At 36.1% G+C, this 16,864-nt stretch overlaps 1 protein-coding gene across 1 annotated transcript in view; it reads left to right on the forward strand.

The window, feature by feature from the left end:
• The window catches only part of GRIK2 (glutamate ionotropic receptor kainate type subunit 2), a 445,724-nt gene that overhangs the window by 166,763 nt on the left and 262,097 nt on the right, over window positions 1-16,864 (forward strand). Inside the window, exons 5-7 of the mRNA XM_075498454.1 lie at window positions 7,533-7,714; window positions 12,423-12,476; window positions 15,640-15,813. Of these exons, the coding sequence (XP_075354569.1) occupies window positions 7,533-7,714; window positions 12,423-12,476; window positions 15,640-15,813 (410 nt within the window). The remainder of the gene's footprint in view (window positions 1-7,532; window positions 7,715-12,422; window positions 12,477-15,639; window positions 15,814-16,864) is intronic.

Below are 16,864 nucleotides of genomic sequence, written 5' to 3' on the forward strand. Positions count from 1 at the left end.
CCACAGACAAACTGGACACAGTAGGAAGAAGCAGTCTTCCTTGGGTCTCGGGGATCTCACTCATCTAAATGGGCCATAGCAGTATTGGGGAAAAATGAAAATACAGAACAAATTTTGGCAATATCTAAAAATGAAAGCAAACAATGAATTTGTCTGACTTCACCTGATGTATTCAGGACTGTATGTTAAAGAGACTAAATAAGGTAGAGCTCATTTTTGGTTACTGGAAGACACTAGTTTTACCGCAAAACCCCTTAAACATATGATGTTTTACAGCTCTGAAAAATTGAACTCCAAACACAGATTGTTACTATAAGGATAGTGGCAGAATTTATTTGTCATACGTGGATTGCCTGGTTACTTCTCAACTGTGCGCTGTTTTGATCCCCTGGACCTTTTTTTGGCCATTGCACCTACCCTTCCTGCAGAAACCAGGATGTTAGGGTGTGGTGGGGAAGAGAAGACCAGTGTATGCAGGAGTGGGAAGCAGTTACTGGGTCTACAGCTGGATCCAGGTGCTGCAATTTGCATGTAGGGGCTTGTTCTTTTAGGTTGTATCTTTTCAGTGCTTAATTTTTTCTTTGGTTACAAATAATGACCCACTATTCAATATTTACCCTAGAAAAGATGGGGGGAAAAAATTAAACTGCTCAAAATGGTTGGAAAACACTGCAGGGAAAATAATCCAGAGTCAGGGGGGTTTCCGTAATTAAACACAAGCTTCCGATCACTCCTTTTGTTAGTGAGAAAAAGGACGCAATTACATAAATACATACCTTTCCCCTCCCTAGGAAGAAAGAAAACACCGTGTGTATTTTGACTGCAGGTTACACACAGCCCATCGACGTTTACCCTGGGAGCTGACCGGGGGAGCAGCAGGTTCAGGCATTTTTGTGTAACGGTTTCTGCTGCTTTGTGTGTAATGGTTTTACCGGTCGTTCCGGGCCGCAGCGCCTCAGGGTGTCCCTGCGCCGGCGGGAGGCGCCCACGGGCGCGGCCTGCCTCCCCCTCAGCCGGGCTGGGCTGTGGCAAGGAGCTCCCTCCCTCGCAGCGGGTGTCTCCAGCCCTGAGGGGCGGCCGGTGTCTGTCCTCAGTACTTTCGAGTAGGGCTGCCTCCCTTTGGTGCCCGGTGGGATTTTTTTCACTGCTGTTTAAGTTGGCGCTGGGCATGTCTCGATGCACCCCCGGTACCTTGTGCCTTGCCCAGGCAATAATCTCCAATATATTTCAACTCCAGTGCCTTCATCCAGGCATAATGGAGAGGAAAAGGTAAAGAGAGTGCTCGGGTTTGGGTTTAGATTTTTTTTGTGGGGGTTTTTTGTTTGCTTGTTATCAGATTAGCGATGCCATTTTTGCTCAGGGAATTCATTTGGTGGTTTTTGTTTTCTAGGAAGACTAGACTGCTTTTCACACATTTTATATAACTCAAATACTGCATCACAAATTCTAGGTACAGTATGGAAGGCAACTTTCAGCCTTTGATTTATGTTTGCAAGAGCCTGCTTTTGAAGTGTGATCCAGGCCTGGAAAGCCTTTATTCAGTCTCAGTTCCCACTAATGCCTGAATGAGGAAATGCTGCTTCTCAGCACTTTACCCATCAGCGCTCTGACACACAAATAAAAGTACCAGACAGGGGTATGCTCATCACTATCTGATTTTTTTGTTCCACGAGGTGTTTCTCTGCGGCAAGGAGCTGTAGGGTGACTGTGGTAGCAGTACTTGCCACCTGTGACAGCTTCATGGCAGCTCCCCACACCGTGTGATCTCTGCAGAGCAGTGTGTCCAGGGGGCTCTGCGTAGGAGGCGGCAGCCCTTGCGAGTGAGGGAGTTTTGTTTTCCAAAATAATTTCCGTGAGAGCCTAGCAAGCTGGAAACTGTTGAAACTGTTGAATTTGTTCCAGCAAGGACTTATTTTTTAAGTACGGATGAGGATGAACAAATATTCCTTGTAGCGGATGGCCTGGTGGACTACCGAAGTGAGTCATTTAGTAGACTGGAACATGTTTTGTGCCCCACATAATTCATCTGAACTTAATAAATGCTGGTGGCTGGAAACACAATGACAAATATATGTTAAAATCCTAAAAAATAGAAGTATGTGTTAACTGTAACTATAACTAAAATTAAATATTCTGATATATGTAGAAGCTATGAGCAACAATACACATTAAAAGCTTAAGATTGCTTTTTTATTTCACGATGAGGACAGGAGAAAAACCTTAGGTTTGAAATATCTGGAATTTGTTTATTTCTCAGATTTGCTTTATCTTTAAAATATGTTTTGAGGAAGCTAATTAGTTACTGTTTATGTGTCCTGACAGTTATTGAAGGCATAAATATTTCTTCATTTGCCTGCATGCATACCTGTACTGCTCCAGCACTGAGGTCCAGTCAGTGCACTACAAAGGTGTGTATTCACAGGTTTTCTTCCCCTCATTCTCACACTCAGGTTCCTCTGGTAGCTTCCACAGCTTTTGTACTCCCTTCACAGTGTCGTACTTTGTTTATTGCTCATCACAGATGAGATACCTCTCAGATACAGAGGTAACCTAGCAAGCAGACACTATACTTATCATAGTATTCTCCCTGACAGTTTTTAATTGCTCTGGTATTAGTTCCTGCATCTGTAAGTCTTCCATTTCAAATTTTGGTGGGATTTTTTCTTTCTCTGGGGTAGTCCGATCATGACAAGATTTATGAAGAGGAGGACTTTCTTTTTTTAATTCTTGAACAGCCCAGTTAGGCTCTTGAGGAAAGCATGAAGTGATGCGCACTTTACTCGCCTTCTTGGGTAATGCTCTGAAACAGAACAAAGCTTGGAAGAAAGTTTTTGAATTGTTGGCTCTCACCCCCTGCAGTTTTTGTCAGCCGTACAGTAGATGTTTAATTCATAAGAGTATTGTAAGACATCTACAAGCTCCTATAGGCCACGAAACATTTCTCGCCATTCTGTAACAAACCTTCGACCTACAGTAAAAGAACGAAACTGTATTGCATTGGTGCAAGAAATGGAGATAGATCAAGGGACCTGTCAATTTATAATGTCTTACATTTGTTTACTAAAATTTTGGAACTTACAGACTTGCTACAGAGAAAGGCAGCCTCCCTTTTTTCCCTTCCTTCCATCCCACCTTAATATTCCTCACACTCTTAACTAAGTCTCCAAAGGTGTAACAAAGGTGATTGGTGTAACACCTGAGAATATGAGTAAAATATACAAATTAGGCACTTTGCCCTTCTAAGTAAACAATGTTTTGAAAGAACAAACAGATTTCCTTTTAACCCTTGATATATTAAAAATACTGAGTATGGTACTTGTACGTAAAACTTGAACTTCATGAATCACTTTAATGTCTTATACAATCCAATTAATTTCATAATTGCTTCCACAAACATAATAAGATTTGTTCTGGAGTGGTTCTGATTCCAAAGCTTGCACAGTAGAGTAAAGCTACTTTTGCTATTCTGGAAAATTGGTTCAGTATGGAAATATGAGAACAGGGACTAAACCCCAGGTGTTTCTTTTCTCAGATGACTGTCATAACCATCATACTAACAAGTGTCTATTTGTTTCCTACTGAGCAACTCCAGCTGCAAATTTGGATAACAGTGCACATAAGAATAGTCTATAATACTTTATTCATTCCTCACCTCCTGAATAAAATAAAATTTGATTCCTCTGGAAAAACAAAGGCCAAATATATTTGAGATTACAAAAATCCTGAGGGAAAAGTCATCATGCTATTATCCAAAAACAACTGTGTGGTTGAGACGCAGTTCTGATTTTCCTCATTTTGAGTAAATGCATATTTTGTAATCATTGCCTCAATTTAAGACTCAAACAGCAGTGCAGTTTTGAATCTCCTAATCTTCAATCTCTTTTAGCATATTTTCACCAGTAATGTTTATTTTTTAAATAGCTTTCCCTTTTTCTGTACATCTCCTGGATGTGATTTTTTGAGCAAATTGTGGACTTCTCGTCTTTGGCAGTTTACTTAATGCTCTCCCATTGGGAGATCGATACTTGTTTTGTGAAACTGATTATAATCTCTTTCCTACCACGTATCTGTGATACAAGGGTTTCATGTTGTCGTAATCTCCTATACTCACAGTGGTTTCTAGTTGTGATGATTTGCTGCAAGGAGTGACTGAAGGTTCATGGCAAATGTTCACTGTGACATAGAACTTTTTCCACTAAATATTTCTTGGAAGTTAAAATACAGCTCATCCCAGAAGTCCCCATTAATATCTGAATACATAGGGGTACAAGGTCCTGAAGATGTCTGGACATTCAGATTCTTGTCCCCCGCCCCAAATCTGCCATTTTTTCCCCTGTCTTCTTGCTCTTAAATGTGATGTAAGTAGTTCAGATAGATGCATGCTTCTAGTTCACATACTGACAGCACATACATCAGCTTTGGATACTGTTGTCTGTTATATGGCAACACATTTTGCAGCACTATCTGTTTTGAACTAACGTGGCTATTTAGAAAGACTGTCTTTCTGTCTGTCTTCTCAGTCATATTTGACTAGCGAGCATCAAAAGCCAGGATTTCTTTTTTTCTGGCAGAGTGTGTCATACTACCTGTCCCATATTGCCACTCGTGTGATTTGCCGTTCTTAAGTGGAAGTGCATGGGTATCAGAGCAAGTGAGCAACTGGCAGGACTTTGCCTTTGAGAAAGGCTCTGCTTTGAAATGTGGTCCTTCCCTCAGCCTGAAATAATCTAAATTTTTTGACCGCAAGGGCATACATTCTAGTTGCTTTATTTTTCTTAGTCTTAGGGAAATGGGAAAGACTTGAGGACAATCCTAAGTGTTTTTGTTGACATGTTACTCTCAGTTATTTTTGATAAGGTGGTTAATGGCTATGGGGTATGCTATGTGGTTCATGTCAAAGCTTTACTTTCATGTAATCATCCCAGATCATCTGAGAATGGTACTAATATGCAGTAGATGTATAACCTTTTAAGTTAGAAAAGACACCTCTTCTATATAGCTTTTAAGTATATTTATTCAAGATTATTTAGAAATCAAGTATTAAATCAATTTAAGCTTCCATTAAATACATTAATTCATTTTATGTAAATATCATCATAGCATTTGAGGTAAATAAGGTAAATTTTTAAATTTGAATTAGTTTCTAACATACAGTTTTCACAACCAGGTAGACTTACATCTGCTATTTACTCAGAAGTCACGTATACCCTAGCTATCACTTCTCTGTGTCTTAGCAAGCAGGGACCAGGTCTAGTCATGAGAGTAATTCAGTTTCCATATCTGTTCTGCCCTCAGCATTTCTACTAAAGATTGCCAGTAAATATAGTGATGTTTCTGTGATTCTTTAATGGTGGCTTTTATTTCCTTTTCAAAGCAGGTCAAGCAAAACAAAATGAAGCAAAGAAAGCAGGACAAGTCTAAAATTAGACTTGCTAAATATAATGTAATAGGAGTCAAAATTATTTACAAGCTATTTGCGCTGCACAAAAGTTTCCAATTGTCTTCTTTTAGCAAGCAATGACAAATAATCTGGAACACGTGGAATTATTTTTTATCCCCTCTTGAGTTAAAACATTTTACTCTGACCTTAAATTTTGGTATGCTGTTATGTTATGTACAAAAGACCACTAGCATTTTTCACATTATAATTTGGTATGGAAAATGTCAGCCCACACTGAATTACTGGGTTTAGTTCTTCTCAGTACTTTACCAGTTAATGGAGATCCTACAGAAATGTTTTTAGAAGATGGAAATTGGAGAGATTATTTAGGTGTCTCAGTTTGAACAATATACGCATTATTGAGAATGTTTGTATGTGATAGGGGTATTACTGAGAAACTGTGATGAAATGTGAGATACTGTATCTGTGACATAGACTTGTGAGTGAAGAAAAAATTCCGAAATTGACTAAATAGCAAGGTTGTCCTTCCCCGCTTTGTTTTTAGGCCTAAGAGGTCTACTGGGATCCTCTGCCAGATCTCCACACCTGCAGTCTTAATTTAGGAAGGTTTTATATAGTAAGCTATAATTCCTGCTCCAGCTACTTTCAGCAGAAACTGTTGAGAAAATAATGTGGATCCTTTGCAGGGCCAAAAAGGGGGAATGATGAAATAGAGGAGACTGGTTTTATCTTTCAGTTATATTCTCTACTGGTCTGGTTCTGCTGGAAATGATTAGAGCTAAGGTTTTTACAATCTAAAAGCTTCATAGCAAAAACTGTGTTACTAAAATCTCTCAGCATAATGTTACTAAAAGAACTATGTATGTTGGAAAAAGGTTGTATTAAATCCTCTGTCAGAGGTTATCACAATTTCATACTGATGCTGTAGTGTGATTCCATGTTACATTAAGAGAACATCATTTCCTGAAATCAAGACAGCTTTGACATCCAGTTGTAACCAGGAAGAATATTTAGAGATAAAATAAAATACCAGTGTTTTTTAATACTAGGCAGTGCTGCCTGTGATGATAATGAAATAGCAATTAGTCATCTCCATTAGTATTTTTGATGTACTGAAGTGAGCTATTTCAGATTTTAGAAGTACTTCATTTACACCTGGATCCTGCTGTAACTGAAATCCCAAGCAGAGCTTCCATTTTTTGGCAGTTGGGTGTATTTTATATGTGTGCTGCAAACATAATGATGAACAGTAACCCTTGTGACTGCCACTAAGTGGAGCATGCTCCAATGCAAGAAGGAAGTGAGCATGGCAGAATACATCTTTTTTTTTTGCTAACACAGAAATAAACTGCTACTTTGAGACCTGTTTTTACCCTGTTGTTTTAATACAGTTAAACGACCTAATATTTAATATTAGTCACAGACCCATCAGTGATCTGTAAACCACACCACATACTGTTATGCTGATGTGAACAATAAGATTTTTGGAAAAATGTTACTGCATCTAATTGCATAGTAAAAGTAAAGTAATTCAAAATGGAATTGTGGAGTATTGAAGATGAATGCAATGGCATGAGTCATTTATTTGGCCTCTTTGCTGCTGCATATATGTGTTTTGTAACCTGTATAATCAAGAAAAAACAAATAATGCCCTCATTATTTGAGAATTATGTTGAATTATGTGAGAGTGTTCTACAGTGCTGAAATGATTCACAACTTTATATGTAAACCTGATAGATTACTTAAGAGACTGGCTAGTCTGATTACAAACTATTGGTATGGGTTATTGCTTTAATTAAATTAGAATTATATACATTCTTTGAAGAGGGATGTCATAGTTGCATGATAATGCTAAAGGAAGACTTGTCTGTCTTAAGGTAATCCTAACTGAGGCTGCTTACTGTCTGTTAACATTAAGGAAGAAGAAAGACTTGTTATAAGAAAGTATTGTGAGTGCCAATAATTTTTTTTTTTTTTCTTTTTAATAAAATTTTTGTGTATCAGTTGCAACATACTGAGAAAGGAGAAAAAGTCAGGAAACTTTGAATGTTTATAGTGAGTTGTCCTGCTAGCAGCTCAGGTTCTTGTTTTGATAATTTTATTTTCTTTTGACTGCTCTGTTTTCTTTAAGGCCTTATTCGATTACAAGAGCTCATCAAGGCTCCATCACGATACAACCTGAGACTAAAAATCCGTCAATTACCAGCTGACACGAAAGATGCAAAGCCATTGCTAAAGGAGATGAAAAGAGGCAAAGAATTCCATGTAATCTTTGACTGCAGCCATGAAATGGCAGCAGGCATCTTGAAACAGGTAATCCTCATTTTGCTTTAGATGGCCTAATCTTTTTCATCCCTAATAAATAAAAGTAATATCCAGACTTAATGGCATTTAACAAGCAGGGGAATTGTGTGTCCGTTTTACTGAGGGCTAACTGAAAATCAGCCAAGGATTTCGGAGATAATTTTATTGGTGACTAGCAGTAGCTGCTTTCATTATGTTTCTTTAAAGAAACAGATTAATTGGTTCATGTACAGGGGAAAAGGTATATCAGTTTTTCAACTATGAAGAATTGGTGCTTTGGAGAATTGATGCTTTAACTGATTGATGCTTGATGTTTTAAATGCTTGCTTATTAGTGTTATTTTATATAACAAAGATTTTTTTTTTTAAATTGAAGGCTCTAAATTCTGTACTCTTAATCAGGTAGTGATATTTGAATAGTATGTTACCAACAGACCACATTAATGTGTCCCACTGAGAGGGCAGAACTAACAGGTATCTTTTAGAGCCATGTTCTCCTTGCACTACTAATAGGACTGCAAAACATCTGAATACATTTGGGTAGGTGCTTTGAAAGTGTTTGCTTTGTTGTGTACAAGTAAGATGAGTAGGTGAGATACAACAGAATCCCAAATACTTAACTGGCTTTATATTGCAGAAGGAGATTCCAGTGATGTCTTCCAAGAGAAAGGTGGCAATATAGCAGTATACAAAGGATGTGACTCAAAAAAGCTTACTGTAACCCTGAAGTATGAATAAAAGCCATGCCTTTGTGTGTCTCCTTTAGTTTAGTGAGCTAGCTCCAAAGTCTAGCAATTCCTTATGCTCAGAGGCCATTTTACGCATAGTTTTTTAATTGAACTATGACTTGCAATAAGGAGGATAGGAAAAATACCTAAAACAAAACAATATTCTACATTTCTAATGCACAGCTTTTAGTGACTTTAATTCATGTTTATATTATGTTTGCTAGCAGTCTTTATGGTTTAAATTGAAAACAAAATGTATTTAAGATTTGAAAATATGTTTTTCATTAAAGGTACTTAGGGGTATTGTTGTGGGTACAATTAAAATTACTAGTAAACATACATGTTTACTATTATTTCTTTGCTTTATTATTCATTGATTAATAGGCTTTTATTAATTCCTAGTAATTTTAAACCTCTGCTGGTGGTTTTTGCTCTTTGCTAAGCATGAGCCAGCCTAGTTAGTCTAATTGTTTAGCCCAAATCATTAAATGTACATTTAATTATTTTAACATCTTAAAAATGCAGATGGAAAATATGTTGTTGGCAATACAAAGCTGCAGTGCTAACAATAACTCCATCAAGGTACATTATTTATACTGTACCTAGTAGTTTTTAGGTGAAAGGAAACTTTTCTTTCACAGTATACATTGTGTAAAACACATTACTAGAGGGAAATGGGTACAAAATTAAAAGCAATATATCTTTAATCATGTCCCAGGATCCAAGAGTGAGCGTTCATCCTCTTTAAATCAAATTGTAAACTGTTTTATCAAAGTACGCTGCTCATCCTAAAGATTATAGAAGGGAAGATACAGGAACCATTCTTTCATGAATATTTAGATCTTTATACAGTTTCTGTAGACTTCTAGCTTTCCCTTCAGCTCCGATATTGCAATGCTTTAAATATGTCTAAAATTGGTAGTTCTGCAGCTGAATGTGAGCTCTTGCTGTTAAAACTGACACAGTGGATGTTACGACTGTATTTTTTATTTAGTGATATTGTTCTAAATATAGTGTTTACAAGTGTTTGCTGACAAATCATTAAAAAAGATCTTTATATATTAATTTGTGAACTATTAATTAACCAATTTTTTCTGGTAATGGAGGGATGAACTTGGTGAGATGTGACAGGGGGTTTCTTCTTGAGAGGATGATTGGAAAGATTAACAATGAAGTTGGTGGAAGAGAAAACAAGTTGGAAATAAAGGAAAAAAAGTACCTTGAGAGGCCAGTGAAATGGCAACTACTGTTTTCTGGCCAAAAATACATCATGAAAAGGAAAAAAAACCCCATCATTCAGACAAGCATAATTAAATTAAGGCAAATCTCAGTGGTAACTATATCACCAGGCAACCGGGGAAAGCAGACATGATTTTAAAGGTTAGGGATGCACTGGAATAATGAGAGCAGAGAAATGACAATGTTTTGAAGAGGAAAAAGGAGTGGGATCTTTTGAGAAGTAGGGAAAGTGAGACAAAGAAGACCTGGAAAAGAGACAACACCAGCACATAGCAGAATTGGGAACATGTGTAAGATGTTCTTGTGTAGAGATTCTGTGGAGTATGAAATACCTGATTATAAGCAGTTAAGATATAGGTGACTGCAAATGCGTTACGTATATAGAGGAAGATATCTTGGCTTTATTTAAAAACAATGACAAAAAAAGTTCTTAAAAAAGCTAACAATGTTTGTAGTTGTACAGTTTCTAATGAAGTTGTAATATTTCTCATGAGATAATAGTTTTCCTATGTTTAAGATAATTTAAATTACTATGGGCACACTATACTGTAGTTCTAAATATTATTGTGGAATTCTAAATACACAGGTATAGGCATCCTTTGGAAAAGTGTTGTTGCAGTTTTTGTCAAATTCTTGTCTAAAATATTATAAAATCTTATCTGCAGCTGATACTTCAAATTCATTTCAGCTTTTAACTTTTCTTTGGGAAAGAACATTGTTGGGGCCAGTTCTGTTTAACATCTTTATCAATGATCTGGACGAAGGGATTGAGTGCACCCTCAGCAAGTTTGCAGATGACACCAAGTTGTGCAGGAGTGTTGATCTGCTTGAGGGTAGGAAGGCTCTGCAGAGGGACCTGGACAGGCTGGATCGATGGGCCGAGGTCAATTGTATGAGGTTTAACAAGGCCAAGTGCAAGGTCCTGCACTTGGGCCACAGCAACCCCATGCAACGCTACAGGCTTGGGGAAGAGCGGCTGGAAAGCTGCCCAGCAGAGAAGGACCTGGGGGTGTTTGTTGACAGCCGCCTGAATATGAGCCAGCAGTGTGCCCAGGTGGCCAAGAAAGCCAATGGCATCCTGGTTTGTATCAGAAATAGCGTGGCCAGCAGGACTAGGGAAATGATCGTGCCCCTGTACTCAGCACTGGTGAGGCTGCACCTCGAATACTGTGTTCAGTTTTGGGCCCCCCACTACAAGAGAGACATTGAGGTGCTGGAGCGAGTCCAGAGAAGGGCAACGAAGCTGGTGAAGGGTCTAGAGCAGAAGTCTTATGAGGAGCGGCTGAGGGAACTGGGATTGTTTAGCCTGGAGAAAAGGAGGCTGAGGGGAGACCTTATTGCTCTCTTCAACTACCTGAAAGGAGGTTGTAGAGAGGTGGGGGTCGGTCTCTTCTCCCAGGTAACAAGTGATAGGACAAGAGGAAATGGCCTCAAGTTGAGCCAGGGGAGGTTTAGACTGGATGTTAGGAAATTTTACTTCACTGAAAGGGTTATCAAGCATTGGAACAGGCTGCCCAGGGAAGTGGTTGAATCGCCATCCCTGGAGGTATTTAGAGGACATTTGGATGAGGTGCTTAGGGACATGGTATAGTGGTGGTCTTGGTAGTGTTAGGTTTACGGTTGGACTCGATGATCTTAAAGGTCTTTTCCAACCTATACGATTCTGTGATTCTGTGAACATATAGGCTAGTAATTTGATTGTTTTTCAGACAATGTCACAAGTAAAAAGGCTCCTACAGCCTTCAGAACTCTGATAATTATTTTGTATGCAAATTCTGGTATTATGACAATTGTATAATTGTTGCCTTCAGTGTGTTTAAGGAGGTATAACTGGTAGCGACTTGGCAAAGAATTCCACTGATAATTCCTGAAAAGGAAGAGAATATTGCTTACTTGTGTACCTTTTTACGGTGCTAAAATTAGGTAAAAAATCACTGTAGATAGTAAAATGATTTAATAAATCATACTAGTCTAAGGCAACTTTTGTGCAGAGCATGAAGATACACGCTTTTCAGGTGAAAATGCCCTTAATGAATAAGAGTGATGAGACATCCATAGTTTATTACTTTAAAATTGTATCTACAAATATTTGTTCTTGTTCTGTTAAGAGAAACATATGAACATATTAAAACGCACAGTTGATCAAAAACTATTTGTATTACATAGTTAGCAAGACGGATGAAGGTACTTGATCGATATCTGAGTTTATAGAGTAATACTGTGAATATTTGTTCTTCATTTTTACTGAAGTAATATGTATCTCACCGTTCAAAACTTGACTTGAGTATTTTCTTCCATAGTTGGAAAAATGTATACACATATAATACAAGCTTGGGTCCTTCTTTTAAATGCATGGTATTGTTCATTAAAGTAGAAAAAAATATTTCCTATTAGGTTATTCTTTTTAAGGGAAGGGTTCAATAATGAATGAAAATATTGTCGACTCAAATTTTTTGTGGCAACTTAATGCATCCATTAGTATGTAAAACTATAAGCCTCTTTCACATTTACTGCACTAAACAGTCTAATAATATTCTTTCTATCAGAAGATCTGGTTCATAAATTCCTTTAATAGTCAGTAATCTGCTCTAACTGCTAGGAAATGACTTGCTTGACCTAATTTTAGTATAATACCAACCCTATAGTCTGATCCCAGTAGTGTTCTTTTGCAGCTTTTCATTTGCCATGTAAGTGTGATAAAAATGTATTATGTAACCTCAGAAACATTAATCTTTTGTTTATTTTTTTAAGGCTTTAGCTATGGGAATGATGACAGAATACTATCACTATATCTTTACCACACTGGTAAGTGGCTTACAAAAACATACTGATGACATCTAACAAAGATGTTACTTTCCTTAATTATATTACTTGACAAAGTGAAAAAAGTCTCTCTGGAATGGGGTGTGAGTACAAGATGTTTTCTGTGTTGAGTTTTCTTACTTTCAGTGAAAACTTATCAGGATGGTTTAATTATTGTTCGACAGTGCACCCTGGAAACCGATAGACCTGAAAAAGCAACTGACTCTGTAGCACTGAAGTTTTTAACTTTCAAGCAGGGTTAAGTATATAGTTCAGAATTGATTATTTATGTTGTGAATTTTGTCCTTTTTCTCTTTTAGCTATTTGTATGTGAAGATTATGACATTTTAAACTTACTCATATATTCCATATTTTTAATCCAACATTTTACAAGGTAATTCTTCACTGTCACATGATTCCTGAATAATTTGGTGTGAATATTAGGAGCATTTTGTTTAACAGTGCACATGAGCTTTTTAGGCACTTGAATTCTGCAATATTCTTTGGTGTCCGTTGTAAAAGTAACTAAGAAGGAATTTGATCATTCTTGGAACCATCAGATTTAACATTTACAATAAATGAACATTTAAAATGTGAATGCTCTTACAAAACTTAACAACCATGTATGTGAAGACCTTTTTTTGCTGCTCACCACAGCCTAAGAAACAGTTTAAAAGTTGGTAAAATAGTACTCTAGAAAACTATAGCTGTGCACATTTCTCTGTTTTCTATTGTGTTCAAATTTGCCTATTTAGATTGCAGTTCATTAAAGTTCTTAAAATACAAGTAATTTCAAGCATGAGATAGATGTGCCTTGGTAAAACCATGCTTGAAATGACCTATGTTTAACATCACATACATGTTTAAGTCCTTACGGAAATTAATCCTTTGTGGTAGGATGGAAAGTTCACCTCACAATCACAAAACGGAAGTTCATGGAAAGTATTAGCATGGAAATAGCTTGTTGAATAGAAAGCAAAATAATTTGTGAAGTTCATTAGAACTGTAAAGGCAAAATACCCTGCACAAGTACCTGTTTTATTTTAGAAGGGTAAGTTGTTCTATCACTTACGGGTTTAGGATTGCATGCAATAGAATTTCCCTCACTAGTCTATCAAAATGGATTCTAGCTGTTTCAAGGTTTTTTTTTTTTAATTTTCGTTTTGCTAATGGTGCAAATTGCTTCTTTGAATGGTATGCTGTCCATCAGCATTTAATTTTTATTCTTAAAGCTATGTTTAAAAATCAGAATTTTCTGTCATTCTTATTTCCTTATTAGAACATTAGCTTTTTTTTAGGAGAGACAAGTATTATACTGACTTGGAGCTATCAAAGGATAATTTAGTGTGCACAAACGGATGATAGATTTTGACTTTGCAATGTAGCTTTGGAACTTGCATCAGAATTTAGTTGTTTTGATATATTAATTGCTTCTTACCTGACACGGTGAAAATCCTGTCAAATAAATTTTCCAGTCGCAGTGTTTACAGCAGTCTTCTGTGTATTCTCCTCTTGATTGATTCAGGGTCTAATGCAGTAGCTCATTAATACTCCGACCTGTGTGTATTTATAATATATGCATAATATTGTTGTGTGTATTTATTATATTACAGTGTAAACATGAATGTGTTTGGATTAAATAATTACATATGAGATTCTGACTTCTTTCACAGTAAAAACTGAGATAATTTTTAAAGGGAAAGATGTAACATAGTTCTAGTCATGTTCAAACTTTCCTTTGGAATAAAATGTTTTATTTCTTTAGAAAGAGGACATGAGTTAGGTTATTTGTAAATGAATAACTTAAAAAGCATTTTGACACCTGCATATCTTAGGTATTATATATGGAAAATGGTATCATAATTACTAGCTATAATTAAAAATGGGTAGTGATTGTGATAACTGGTTGATATTTTTGTGGGCTTAGTGATGTTAACAGTGAATAATGAATTATATTCTGATTTTCCATAGTACAATATTTAATATTCTTCAGCTCTAGCCAGTAAAAAAAATGGATTCAGGCAAGTGTTACACCTAACACTACCATTTCATGGAAATTTATAATATATTAAACTGCCAGCAAAAATAAATAAAAAACGAGATGAACGACTAAGTATGAATTATGTAGAGAACTTCTATGTCCAATGAAACTAAAATTATGTTATAGGACAGGAAAGTCTTATGTATAACCTTGATTATGTCACTTAAAATGATTTTAAAAAAAACCCAGAAAGTAAACCAAATGAAAGTTCGTTTATAATGCATCTATCTAGGCCTAGTAAGTCATGACTGTTTTCTTCATCAGCTTAATTTCATTTCGTTATTTTCCCATGTTCAAATCTTGATCTTAGACCTGAGTTTCCTGAAGTCAAGTACTGGTTCTACATTGTTTCTAAGGATTCTGTCAAAGATTTGGGATAATTTTGAGTTTACTTGCTTGATCTAAAATTTGATTTTCTTCTTTTTATTAATTTATATTTGTGCCTGTGTGTGTTGGGGAGCTAAACATACACACACATACATACATATGTATTGAAAATACATTAATTGGCAAAGATTATTCTTGCAAAGATAAATTCCTAATCAAAGATATGTCCATGTTTGGAAGTATGATTGATAGTTGTGAAAAATGCTTTTCATTAAATTTAAAGCTATGTATATTTCCCCTCTCCCCCCCACTTTATCATCTAGAGATCAACATGTTCATGCTTCATAGCGAGTGCAGGTGCAAGGAAACTCTTGTTCTGTTTATTTTATGATTTGAAGTCTGTTCTGGTAAGCCAAAGAAGTAGTGATTAATAATAATATTTTTAGCAATTAATAGTAATATTTATGCCTACTCTAGTATTTAAGCCTAACTGGTAGTGGATACAGTTCTGCAACTGGACTTAGCATTTCCTAAAAGGCTTTTTTTTTTTTTTTTTTTTTTTTTTTTAAAAGGCAGTTGGAGCTGTTCTGCCTCTGTGAACCAGCTTACTCCCACTATAGGGTCAGCTGAGTTGCTTGCTCATAGACACAGGCCCCCAAATAAACAGAGCATACTTCCCAGCATGTATAGCACTGTTACTCCTGCAAATTTCAGTACTCTCATCTGGGGAGATGGTCTAACAATTGAAGTAGGAATTGCAGTGTATTAAAGAATTTATATGATGGTCATTTTTTTCAGGACCTGTTTGCCTTGGATGTGGAACCCTATCGGTATAGTGGTGTTAATATGACTGGATTCAGAATTCTAAATACAGAAAATACCCAGGTGTCATCTATCATTGAAAAGTGGTCTATGGAGCGATTGCAAGCACCTCCTAAGCCTGATTCAGGTTTGCTGGATGGATTTATGACGGTATGAATATCAGTGTTTAGTTTTATTGCCTATGTTTGTGAAGCTAAAAAAATCCTTTTAACTTTTTATTTCTGTTGCTAAAACTGTTTAGAGGTATGAGACCAAATATTATTGTAAACATGAGTCAGAGAGTAACTGTGGTTTTTCTGTTAAAATTCCCTAGGCTGAATACATGGCCATATTAACTTTCTTTCAAAATTACACATACTGTATTGCTTTCCAAGTGATAATGCCACACTGTAAATGTCTAATTCATCTAGTCCATATTTCCCTAATTTGTTGGAGAAAATATTGTATGGGATCATGTCAAATGCCAACAAAAATCAAGCTAAAACACAATTGTCTCTTTATCTGTGTTTTGTGTCTTATTCATTTAAGTTTCATTCATGAATAATGTGTACTATTTAATTTCTACATAATTTTTTTTTAATATTTTATGAATACTATAAATAATACCTTCTTACTGTCTTCTATTCCTTCACATAGCTAATTAGTCTGGTTGTTTGTGTTGGGGGTGGTTTTTTTTTTTTACTTCCATTGCCATTATTCTCTGGCCTCACTTCAGTTCATGAAAATAAGAATTACATTCATGCAAATAAACTTTCATTACTAGGTTTTCAGTGAGTTTCTGCTCATTAGTTGGAATTAATTCTAGAATTATAATGTCAGGAAGGGATTTATTTTAAAACATATCCTACATTAGGAAGTCTTTAGTTTTCAAATTTGTTGAAAGATCTAATTTCCCCTTTGGCCTGGAGCAATTTGTAACATCTTTGCTGACGGAGTTCCACTGGTCTTTAGATGTATTTTATTTTTTTTAGAAGCCTTTTCATGTTCCATTTGAAAAATAGCAAATTCTCTTTCTTGAAGATTAGTATCTTAGTTATCTATCAGTTATCTAGATGGTGTTAATTAGCTATGTTATGTGGCTCAATCTTCTGAAGAATCTCTACTGATAAGATTCAAAGATTTTGAAGACATTAGGTACTAAATGACAATAAATATTTTAAAGGGTTAATTTCCTTTATGTCTTGTTTTTAGAAAATTACCC

Source organism: Mycteria americana, chromosome 3 (assembly GCF_035582795.1).
Source record: "Mycteria americana isolate JAX WOST 10 ecotype Jacksonville Zoo and Gardens chromosome 3, USCA_MyAme_1.0, whole genome shotgun sequence".
Lineage (NCBI taxonomy): Eukaryota > Metazoa > Chordata > Aves > Ciconiiformes > Ciconiidae > Mycteria > Mycteria americana.